Raw genomic sequence first — 12,353 nt, forward strand, 5'->3', positions numbered from 1 at the left:
AACATTTTAGAATGTCCTTGGCCAGTACTTGAAGCAAGGTAAAAGGAAGAAAGTAGCATGAGTCTATCTACATCTCTCTATGGAGGTTTTCATACCTGTAGGGTGCTGGAGGAGCTCCTTGATCCATCACTGGATTGTGTTGGAAAAGCTTTTGCCACACATGAAAACCCTGCGGGTAAGAAGACACACTCACAAAATTTTGTTGGCTAATTTTAGATGAGGCCCAGCATTTGTTTACTGTAGACATATAACACACAATTGCCAGCCTGGAAGCTTAAAACAACATGGGTTTATTCTCTCAGTGTCTGTGGATCAAGAGTCCACATGGACTGAGCTGGGTTCTCAGTCCAGAGATCCACAAGGCTAAATCAAGGACCAGCCACATCTTCACAGGAAGATTCATATAGGAAAAGATATGCCTCTGAGTTTCCCTTGTGTGTTGTCAAACTCATTTCCTGTGTATTATGGCTGGAATTCTTGGCAATTGATGACAGGAGACTGCTCTCACCAACTAGAGACCATGGTCATCATCATACACTGTTCACCACATGACTCCTGGGGCCTTCAGGAGAATCTTCCATGTCAAATTTCAAGCCACTTTGAGGTCTCACCTGATTATATCAGGCCCACACCCACAATAATCTCCTACCTCCCCTTTAATTCATCAGTTATGGACTTTAATTACACTTGCAAAATCTTTTGTGCTCAACCAGGCGGTGGTGGCACACGCCTTTAATCCCAGCACTTGGGAGGCAGAGCCAGGAGGATCTCTGTGAGTTAGAGGGTAGCCTGGTCTCCAAAGCGAGTTCCAGGAAAGGCGCAAAGCTACACAGAGAAACAAAACAAAAACAAAACAAAACCAAAAAAAAATCTTTTGTGCTCTTAAACACATTAATTCTGGAGTGGCTCATTGTATTTACAAGAGTTTTTCATATTCAAAGGCTCTGCCTACCGTAGCCCCTCACTCTGTGTCTCTGATCTAAAGCCGATGTTCCACTTTCAAGATCATGGTAAGCTTTATGTGTGTTTTTTTTACTTGCTAAAAAGTGTACCATCCTGGATCTCAAAACAAATGCAGTATTCCTTAGACTCAAGGGTAAACTAGCCCTCCTTCTCCTAAATTCCTGACTCTGAAAGCTTTGTTGAATTTGACTATATCCCCCATTAACTGCATCTTTAATCATTCTATAGCCACAAGCCCCCCCACCATTTTATCACACAGATGCAATTTCTGTTCCACCCAAAGCAGCTGCTTTCCCATGATTCCATCTAGATGCCTACCTGCCCTCAGTAAATTTGAAGCTGCTATCTGTAACCTAGCCCTCCTGGGTATCAGAGCATGGACACACACAGGTCAGTTAGTGTTGCAGGGCATCCACCAAAGAAGACTGCTCAGATACAGGTTTAAGTCAATAGAGAATCTTAATTAGCTGGGCAGCAACTACACTGGGTGTTCAGGATCCTAGTGGAGCCCCAAGCCTTTCTCAGATGAGCTTTCAAACACAAAACCACATCCCAGGTTGACACAGTTCAGTTAGCAAGAACAGAGAGTTAGAAGCAGGACTGCAGAAGCCAAAAAGCAAGGTTAATGCATTTAGAGACTTTCCCAGAACTGTGGACTTTGATGGATTAGGTCTTCATTTTCATATTGGCAAGTGCTGCTGTCCACATGCTGAGTTTTATGGCCTGAACGGTACTTCCACCATGGAGTGAGTTGTGCTAAGGTCTGGGAGGCTGTTACAGTTAGAACCTGCAATTTTAGGAGATAACATCACTTTTTTGTTGTTTATTCGGAGCTGAGGACCAAACCCAGGGCCTTGAGCTTGCTAGGCAAGCACTCTACCACTGAGCTAAATCCCCAACCCCCAATAATATCACTTTTAAATAGCCAATGTTTTAGTATGTCTTAGGAAACATAATTGAATCTATTATTTTAGGGCACAAGCAAGGCTGAGGTGAGAACTTAAGATTTGTTTTAAAAGTAAATAGATTTGAAGGACTGGCAAGTTGGCTTAGCCTGTAGGGTGTCTAGCCACACAAGGCTTGAGACCTGACTTCAGATCCCTAGGACCCACTTAAAGCCTGGTGTCTAACTTCAGCACTGGGAGGTGGGGGAGGTGGAGATGACAGGCCAGTCCTTGGGGCTTACTGGTCAGCTACCCTAGCCAAATCCATGAACTTCAAGTTCAGTGAGAGACCTTATCACAAAAGTCACAGCTGGAGAAGTAGCTCAGTTCGTTAACAGGCATGCACAAAGCCTTTGGTTCAATCCTCAGCACCATGTAAACCCCGTGTGGCAGCACACACCTGTAGTCCCAACACTAAGGAGGTGGAGGCTGGAGGATCATTTAGTTATTATCTTAGTAAGGTTTTAACTGCTGAGTAGACAGAAGTTTCTGTCCCACCAGCAGCTCCCAAATAAACACACTGAGGCTTATATTAATTATAAATGCTTGACCAATAGCTCAGGCATGTTACTAGCTAACTCTTAGGTTTAAATTAACCCATGTTTCTTACCTACACTCTGCTACTTGGCTCGATACCTTTTCTCAGTACAGCATGCCCATCTTGCTGCTCTGCTGACGACTGCTGACTTCTCCCTTCTTTCTCCCAGAATTCTCAGTTTGGCTTTTCTGCCTAACCTTACCCTGTCCAGCTATAAGCCAGTCAGCTTCTTTATTAAACCAATCGCAATGACATATATTCATGGAGTAAAAAGGAATATTCCACATTTCCTCCTTTTTGTCTAATTAAAAAAGGTTTTAACTTTAACATAGTAAAATTATATACAACAAAAACAGTTATCAAGTCAGAATTATAGTTACACTCTCTAGTCCATTTGTATTTGGCAAAAATTGGAGAAAATATCCTATTATCTATTTTATCTTTGTCATGCTAAAGTTTTACATACACCTAATTTACATTTTATCATAACTAAGGAAAACTTTAACTATGATTATCTGTCAAAGACCCCAGAAGGGTGAAATGTTACCTAATGACAGAGACATCAGACTGCCTGGACAGTCACCCTAAGTTCTTCTGTAATGTTGGGGCATCCATCTTTGGCCTATAGACCTAGAATATCTGACAGACTTTTCTCTGAAGCAGGAAATTTTGAAGGACTGTCCTACCTTGTCTTGGCAAAGTCTAGTGATCAATTTCTTTTGTGTCCCTCTGGTCCAATTTGGACAGTAACTGTCAGCAGTTGAAGCAAGGGAAGTTTCTTTGCCCAAATGACTAGCTTTGCCAAAAAGAAAGCAAACTCCATGTAGAGTTTCTTTGATGCCTATTATCTTCTGTGAAGTAAATTGGTGCTATCAGGAGCAGATGTGTCTCACTGACATGAAAATCTTTAGGTTATTAAATAAATGTATTAAATGCCATATTCTGTGGGTCTTTGAAATGTTTGAAGACCATCTGTCATCTAAATATATCTGTGTATGACCTTGAAAACATATCTAATATTACTATAAGTTTGACTATTATAGATGACTATTAATTTGTATTTCCTAATTATACATTACATTTTTAAATGAGTTGCATAAACACAATACCCCAAACGAGAGTAGAAATATACATACAGTATAACAAAATTAACTTTAAATTTGTATTAATCTATCAAAATCCCTACCAATGTAAAATATTTAAGACTAGTAGTTGTTTTCTTGGTTTTAAAAGTAGATTCAATAATCTACCCTTTTATCCTATCATTTCTATATCTCCCTTTTTCTTTTCAGAACAAGATCCCTGAGATCTAATCTCCCTTATTTAGGTTTTTGTTTTTGACCATTATCAATAACAACTTGTAACCAAACCCCCTTAAATGATAACAAACATTTATAATCAATATTTTGTAAACGTGGCCATCATTCTCTAGATTACTTCCTGTTATTTGGGGTTGCTGGTAATCTTTGGACCCTGAGAAAATTTAGGATAATGGTTAAGTCTTGACTGTAGTATTCTGTGATGCTGGGTCATCTCAGTCAGCAGCCTTGAAGCTGTTCTGGATGCTGGATCACCTGGGCCATCCATTTTTATTGGTGTCTTGTTCCTTGTTTTGAAAATTCATAAACTTTTAAAGGTAACATACATATCTGTATTAATACTAATATAGACTGTTCATTGTACACAAGTCAGCCAAAGATGATTTTTTTTGTTTTATGTTTGAGCAGGTAAAATATACATTACATATTTTATAGTTTTTCTAGGTTTATTTATGTATGTAGCTAGGATTTCAGGGTGTCTTCCTTGATCAAACCTGATCATCTTTAATCTTGAACAAATCCACAGCCTTCTATTTTTTGTGGGAACAAAAGCATAACTTCTTCCCCAAAGTAATACATTTTTTGACTTACATTTTGAAGTTAAGACATTTTTAAAATAAATATAGGTTGGTCTAATTTAGCAGCTTTCATAATCCAACGTGTCTTAGCAATTATTGGTCCTTCCGCAACAGTCAAAAAATTCAAAGACAACACAATAACACACAGTATCCACACTCTCTGTGTATCTTTATGTGGCTTTTTTCTTTCATATTACTTTACTCTCTTTTCAAGGACTTTATTATTTTAAAACTGTATTTTTTAATCTATGATTGTGTATACTTTCTTTTCTCTCTCCCAAGCCTATGTATATTTTTTAACACGCTGTAACCCATTTAGAGGTTGTGTTTTTTTTTTTTTTAATCTGAATCTGTCTTTACTACATATCTGTAATCTTTTTTCTTAATGCATGAGCCTTTAAACTGTCAAGTAGCATGGCTAGGACCTCTGCCTCTGTTTTGGCGCCTGGATCCCTCCTGCAGGCAGCTACCAGGAGATGCCTTTTTGTGCTGCAGTTCTGAGAGACTTCGGGAATCCACCACACAGCTTATCTCATGGCACCACCAGGAGACAGGTCAGCATGAGAGAGAGAGAGAGAGAGAGAGAGAGAGAGAGAGAGAGAGAGAAGAGAGAGAAAAGCTGCTCTTGGTTCCATTTCTGTGTGTCTAGAACCCTTTCCCAAGCTCTCTCAGGTTTTATGTGGATGTAGTTACTGAACGTTTGGGATCCACTGCTGTCTTAAAACATCATAATCAAAAGTAACTTAAGGAGGAAACAGTTTATTTCACCTTATAGCTTGTAAGTATACCACTAAGGGAACTCAAGGCAGCAACCTAGAGGCAGAAGCTGATGCAGAGGCCATCAAGGAGTGCTGCTTACTGGCTTGCTCAGCCTGCTTTCTTACAGAACCCAGGACCATCAGCGCAGCGGTGGCCCCACCCACAATGGACTGGGCTCTCACTAATTGAGAAAATGCCCTAGGGGCTTTCCTACAGCCCAATCTTATGGAGGCATTTTCTCAGTTGAGGCTCTCCTTCTCTCAAGATGATTTTAGCTTGTGTCAAGTTGACATAAAAATTAGCCAGGACAGTTATCCTTAGCTGCATAGTTTGAGTCCAGCCTAGGACACGAGAGACATTGTCTCAAGGTCAGAGTGAAAAAATAAGAGCTATAGAGGACACCAGACCTCAGGTCCCCATAAACATGTGAGCACACATACGAGTAGATTTGAGAAAGTGTATTAAATACATTCTGGAGTTTTAGCTCAGTTGGTAGAATTGCCTAACAAGGATGATACCCCAGGTTTCATACCAAGCACTACATAAAATCAGCTGTGGTGGTACGTGCTTGGAATCCCTGCACTCAGCAGGTGAAGGCAGGAGAATTGGGAGTTCAAGTCTATCCTCAAGATATACAGGCAGTTTGAGGCCCTGTCCCGAAAATAATAATTGGGCCAGGCGGTGGTGGTGCACGCCTTTAATCCCAGCACTCGGGAGGCAGAGGCAGGCAGATCTGTGTGAGTTCGAGGCCAGCCTGGTCTACCAAGTGAGTTCCAGGAAAGGCGCAAAGCTACACAGAGAAACCCTGTCTAAAAAAATAATTGGGCTGGACAAAGATGTCTACTGACAAACCTGACGACAGCAGTTCTATTCTGGGACCCCTACGTGGTAGAAGGGGAGATCCGACTCCCCCAAGTTGTCTTCTGACCTCCAAAAAGGCACCTTGATGTATACACACACACATACACAATGTAAAGACAAATGGCTAGGAAATAGTGAAAATGATGGAATCGTTGGCATAAGCGCGAGTGACTGTTAAGTGACTAAAGAACTAATGCATAAATTAAACTGAGTTAGGCTCCCTCCGTAAATTCCATTCCCAGAAGCCGGCTGTGAGATAAACTCTGGCAGCACGTCTGAAGCTCCACCCACCACCTGCTCTCCACTCTCACACAAAACACTGCTCGGAACTGAGCCGCCGGCGCAGAGGGGGTGGAGCCCTGGGGGCGTGGCCAAGGCGCCGCCGAAAGCGCGCGGGGGCGTGGCCGTGGAGAGGCGGACCCTGCGGCCAGCGGAAGGCGGAAGTGCTTGCGGTGTCACGTGACCTGAGTAACATGGCCGCGGCCCAGTGAGCGTTGCCGGTTCCTGGCGGGAGCTGGTCGCGTGAGCTGTGGGGCGGTCCAGGCTGCGCGTGGGAGAGCAGGGTCCGGGCAAGGTACCCGAGGCGGCGCGCGACGGCAGGACAAGGCAGGAGGCCCGGGACCGTGTAACCCATGAGCGGGCTCCGGGGTCCGCGCCGTGCTTCACACTCCCCTCGCCCTGGCGCAGCCCGGGCAGCCTCGGGCTAAGGTGTTTCGAAGCTCCCGGGCGCAGCGCGAGCTGCCACCATGAACCCGGAGAAGGATTTCGCGCCGCTCACGCCCAACATTGTGCGTGCCCTGAATGATAAACTCTACGAAAAGCGGAAGGTAGCAGCGCTGGAGATCGAGAAGTAAGAGCTAAAGAGACCCCGCCCTGGCTATGCAGCTCCTGGTGGCTTTGCTCGTCTCGGGCGAAGGTTCGGTATTGACCTCTCAGATTTCAGCTCTTAGCACATTGCTTTAAAGCGAGAAATCCAGGAGCCCCATCTTTGCCAAGTTCTTTAACCTCCTGGTACCACCAAATAGCAGCAGTGAAAATGAACTGACTTAACGTGTGTGCAGTACTTAGCACAGTGCCTGACACCAGGGGAATCAATCCTCTATGTGGCCTCAGTCAAAGCCAGCAGGATTAGAAAGTGGCCTCTCTGAAGGGGTGGAGAACTTCCTTGTGATGTTGTCCCGCCGGCTCTTAACAGCTTCTGAAGAGACCGTTAAATGGCCCAGTGTAGAAATCAGGTCAAAGCGTGATCCGCTGCGCAGAGGCTTGTCATGTTTAATCTTTAGTCACTCTTTCCTGCGAGTGAAATTGGGGAAATCTGACCTTCTCTTCTGCAGTATTATGTGTGTGTAATGGTGCATTGATGTTTGCTTTGTTTCCAGGTGTTCGAAATAGGGAACGTTTAATTGGTAATGTTTTACTGAGTAAGTGTGTGTGAGCACGTGAAGTTTTTTACCCCCAGTCAAATCTGAGTGACAGTCAAGTGAGTAGATGGTTTCAGAAGAGTGGAAAGAAGCAGCCTGCGAAACTAGAAAAACACTAAAGTCCAGGAGCTTAAATGTCCAACATGGTAACAACAGACTGTATGTGACTATTTAAATTTAAGATGGACTGGTGATACAGGCATGTAATTCTGGCACTTGGAAGGCTGAAGCAGAAATAGTGTACAAATTTGAGATTAGTTAGACCTAATCTCAAGGGAAAAAAAGTAATAAATTGGTATATATATATATATATATATATATATATATATATATATAAATTCACTTTAAATAAAAAATCAGTTTTACAGCCAGTGGTGGTGGTGGTGGTGGTGGTGCACACCTTTAATCCCAGCACTCGGGAGGCAGAGGCAGGTAGATCTCTGTGAGTTCAAGAGCCTGGTCTACAGAGTGAGATCCAGGACAGGCACCAAAACTACACAGAGAAACCCCTGTCTCAAAAAACAAAACAAAACAAAAAAATCAGTTTCACCACCCATATTCCAGGTATTCAGTAGCCAACCACTACTGCTGCACAGTGCAGAATAGAAAATGTTTCTGGGTTTGGGGATTTAGCTCAGTGGTAGAGCGCTTGCCCAGCAAGCTCAAGACCCTGGGTTCAATCCTCAGCTCAAAAAGAAAGAAAGAAAGAAAGAGAAAACGTCTCTGTCATTGCACAGTGCTCACTTGGACAGCCCTAAGCTATAGAGTAGTGCTCATTTATTGACTTAGGATAGATTCTTTACTCAAGGTTTCTTAACCTTAGTGCTGTTGATATTTGGGGATGCATAATTCTTGGTTATAGTGGGCAGTTCTATGCCTTGTAGGATTTTTAGCAGTACCTCTGCCCTTTACCCACTAGATGCCAGTAGTACTCCATCAGTTGTGACAACCCAAACTGTCTTCAGACATTGCCAAATGTCCCTTGAAGGTACAAAATCACACCAGTGGAGAACGGCTGCTTTGTCCTAGACTAATGGCTTTGGAGTTAGGTAAGAAGACCCTCCCTTCATCTGCAGTACTCAGCATGTCCACTCTGGCTGTTTCCTTCCTCAGCCACCTCTTTTAGGATGTAAGCATTCTGTTTACATCTTTGCTTTCCAGTGCTTAGCAAGTCTTAACAGGATTGCCATGCTGAATAGTGGGACCCAAAGATAGTGTATAGGTATGGTTGTGTGTCCATATTCTGTTGGCTTTGTGAAGTTGCATTAGTCAGCCTTCCATTACTATATCAAACACTCAAGATTTAAATGGACAGGGTGATCTGTGATCATTTGTCCCTGTTGCTTTGGGTTTATGGGGAAGCCTTTCAAGGACACCCCCAAAAAGAGCTCTCAATCAGCCTGACTCTAAAACCCTGTTATCTCCAAACAGTGCCAGGCTGGGACTCCACCTTGAATACATGGACCTTTGAGAAACAATTAAGATTCAGGCACTTGCATGCTGACACCAGTTTTGTCCACCCACACAGCTTCACAGAAGTACCTGCTTTTATCCTGGCCTGAGTCATCTGTTAGGTCCTCGAACAGAGGCTGTCACAACATCTTGCTTCCAGAACAGTCTGTATAAGTATTCCCTGCAGGTAGTTCTGTAGGGGCTTTGTTGTTAGTGTTTTATATTAGATACTACCCTTGATTTGTAAAATTCAGAGAAACTTTAAGGGGACTATGACCTCCTTAAGAGCAAAGCTGGTTTATTTATCTTCTGCACTTAGCACAGTGCCTGGTGGCATTGATACATGTCCACGAGAATGAGTAGTTTTACTGTTTTGACAGGGAAGTAGCATTGTAGCTAAGGACTGTGCTACTCAACAGTGGCCTGCACACAGCCACTGAAAAGAGACTCTAGTTCATCCTAGAGTGAATTAGAATGGCACTTGAACAAGACCCTGTATGACTGTTGCACGTGTTAGAGTTTGACAAGGGCTGACCTCAAAGACCCTCTATTCCATACATAGAAAATTCCATATATACATATGTTATTCATCAGACTAATCCTGGCCAAACTAATCCTCAGCCAAATAGTCTATTAATCAAGCCCCATGGACACCCCATAGAAGTCAGAACATTGGCAGTTGCCTATGGAGTGTAGACAGCTCGTGTGCTACAGAAATGAGTGTGCCTGTCCTGTTCTTAGGTGAGTGACCCCTCCAAGGTACTCTGTTTCTTAAGAGACCACATGGAATAGTGGTTCAGAGCTCTAAATCCTGGTAGCTGGGCTTCAGACTCCTGTTCACTAGTTAGGTGAGCCTGAGCAGCCTAATTAACCTCAATGTCCTCATCTGCAAACTAATAATAGTATTCATTGGAGCATTTGATTACTGGAGCTAATGTTGTAAAAGTGGTTAATGCAGTACTGGACACACCGCAACTGTTACATAATGTACAAACAGCTGTTACATAATTATTTTATGTATTTATAATTGTTTTATATCAGTACTGTTCTTGCCACTTTTTGGTTGTCAGAATAATGGTCTCCAGAAGATAACTTAATCCCTGGAACCTGTGAATATGTGACTTAAGATAGCAGGTATGAGCCTGAGGAGATGGCTCAGTGGGAACATTAGTTCTTTTTCTCTTGCTGCAGTGAAACACCATGAACCAAAGTCAACTTGTAGAAGAAAGGGTTTGTTTGGGTTTATGGTTTCAGAGGGGAAGTCCATAATGGCCGGGGATGCATGGAAGCCCACAGCTGGAACAGGAAGCTGAGAAATCACATCCCCATCCACTCTCATAAAGGAAAAAGAGCAGACTGCAAGTGGGATGAGGCTGTAAACTGCCGGAGCCTACCTCCAGTGACATACTTCCAGCAAGGCTCCACCTCCTAAAGGTTCCCCCAGACAGTGCCACTACTGGCAACCAAATGTTTAGATACGCAAACCTATGGGGGATGTTTCTCATTCAAATACCACAGTGGGAAAAGTCCTTGCTTTGCCAGAGTGAAAACCTGAATTTGGATCCCCAACACTTACGTAAAACCTGGGGTTGGCAGCATGCACCTAGAACCCCAGGTTTGCTCAGTCTGTCTAGGTGAAACTGAGCTCCAGGTTCAGTGAGAGACCCAGTGTCAAAAACTAAAGTTCTACTTATCTTTCCTGTGATGGAGACAACTACCCAAAGTTGGCTTCTAGCCTCCTCATGCACACATACATGCAAGTGTAACTGGACATGCCTCTGTTATACATCACAGAGCCAAAGGATGGGGAGAGGGTATAGCAGATACAATCAAGGTTGCTAATCAGGTGACTTTAAAATGGGGAAAGTAACCTAGATTACTCTGGTGAACCCACTGTAACCACAAGCATCCTTTAATGTGAAAGAGGGAACTAAGAAGAATTTTGCTATTGTTATGAACAGTATAAATATCTGATATGCAGGATACCTGATATGTGACCCCCAAGGGCTCTCAACCCACAGGTTGAGAACTGCTTCTGTAGAACCTCCAGAATATAAAGCAACTTGTCCATACCTTGATTAGCTCAGTAAGATCCATAAGTTGTGTCTTAAGCCTCTAAGTTTGTGGTAATTTATAACAGTAACCAGTAGGAAACTGGTACAACTCTGGGAGGTACTGGTGATAAAGCTCAGTGAGCAATAAAGTGTTTGTCAAGAAACTCCAGACCTGCATATCTGCCCCCTCCGAGGCCTTGAGCTCTATGGAAGAAGGAATCCACCTTCACATCACGCATCTCTTAGGAAGAGACCAAAAGCCTGTCTGTGCCTTAGGTTTGCCCTTGCCTTTCCTAGACTGAGCAGGAAGCCCACACAACCTCATGGACAGCTGAGCCCAGTAGTCAGAGTGAGATATGATTAGGACTCTTTAAAGAACAGCTCTAGAGAATAGGATTCAAATCTCAAAGGCAGAATAGGGAACTGCTTTGTGGTTTTCAAGGAGGCAGGAGTCTCAGGCTTCCTTAGTTACTCTAGCTGAAACTGCCCATTGGGTGACGTGGAAGGTGGGGGGAAGTAATGTAAACTGAGAGGTGTTAAGTGTATTTTGAGCTTTTTCTCAAAAATCCCTAAGTGCACAGGTAGGGTTAGAATAGTCTACTCTTGCTGCTACAACAAAATATCACAGCCGGTGGCTTTGGTAATAGCCATTCACTTTTCAGGGTTCTAGGGGCTGGGCCTTTTCTCCACATACAGCACCTCAAGCGTGGGAAGTTGGAGTATAAAAGGCACTTGGTCACTATGATCATCAATGAGTACAGTGAACCCTGAGGCCACACGTGTGTAAAGTTCTATCTGCCCCATCCCGGGGGTAGACATGGGATACAGAGAGATGTAGAAAAGCATCCCTGTGTTTAGCCATTGTCCACCCACCCCTCCTCTCACTGCACTGTGAACCAGATGGTGCTAATCCATTTCACAGATGAGAAAGTAGAGATTTCTTACTATATCATCTTTCCCAGGTTTACAGCCAGAACCTGGATGTACAACCCAGGTTTATCTGTCCCAAAAGGCATCCCCACAAGCTGGGTGTATAAACTCTACCTCCAAGCAAGAAATCCCACTTCTGTTAGTGGGTTCCCCCACTGAAAGGGTGATGTGTGTACAATTTATTTCATCCTTGGACATCTCTGTAGTGGCTTTAGCTACTGCGTTCAGTTCTCCAGAGCCCATCTGCTCAGATGACAGCCAGTACTGCAGTTGGTGTTCCTGTGGGAGGTGAGATCTTTTAGAGTTATTGCAGGTCCTCAGACGCTAAATCTGCAAGCAAAGGTAGGCTTGGTTCCACTGTGCTAGCATGTTGTGACCAGTGTCTAATTGCACCTACCACGAGCCTGCTGAGCACAGGCCCCGAAGAGCTTCCCTCCCACTGCCTGGTTCTGCATGCTGCCACAGCAGCAGAAAGATGAAGGCACTGGGGTTTAGAATGGCAGCTCTGGGTTGTCGTGTTGGTTTTGTTGAGAA

The 12,353-nt window shown here is 43.6% G+C and overlaps 1 protein-coding gene across 2 annotated transcripts in view; it reads left to right on the plus strand.

Annotated features, from left to right (window-relative positions):
- Nucleotides 1–6,394: 6,394 nt before the first annotated feature.
- The window catches only part of LOC118583547 (protein VAC14 homolog), an 89,703-nt gene continuing 83,744 nt past the window's right edge, over nt 6,395–12,353 (plus strand). Inside the window, exon 1 of one of the 2 annotated variants that reach the window (XM_036186952.1) lies at nt 6,395–6,812. In XM_036186952.1, coding sequence (XP_036042845.1) covers nt 6,709–6,812 — 104 coding nt within the window. In that variant the 5' untranslated portion in view covers nt 6,395–6,708. The remainder of the gene's footprint in view (nt 6,813–12,353) is intronic. The other variant, XM_036186951.1, reaches the window with a different exon arrangement.

This window comes from Onychomys torridus, chromosome 5 (assembly GCF_903995425.1).
Source record: "Onychomys torridus chromosome 5, mOncTor1.1, whole genome shotgun sequence".
Lineage (NCBI taxonomy): Eukaryota > Metazoa > Chordata > Mammalia > Rodentia > Cricetidae > Onychomys > Onychomys torridus.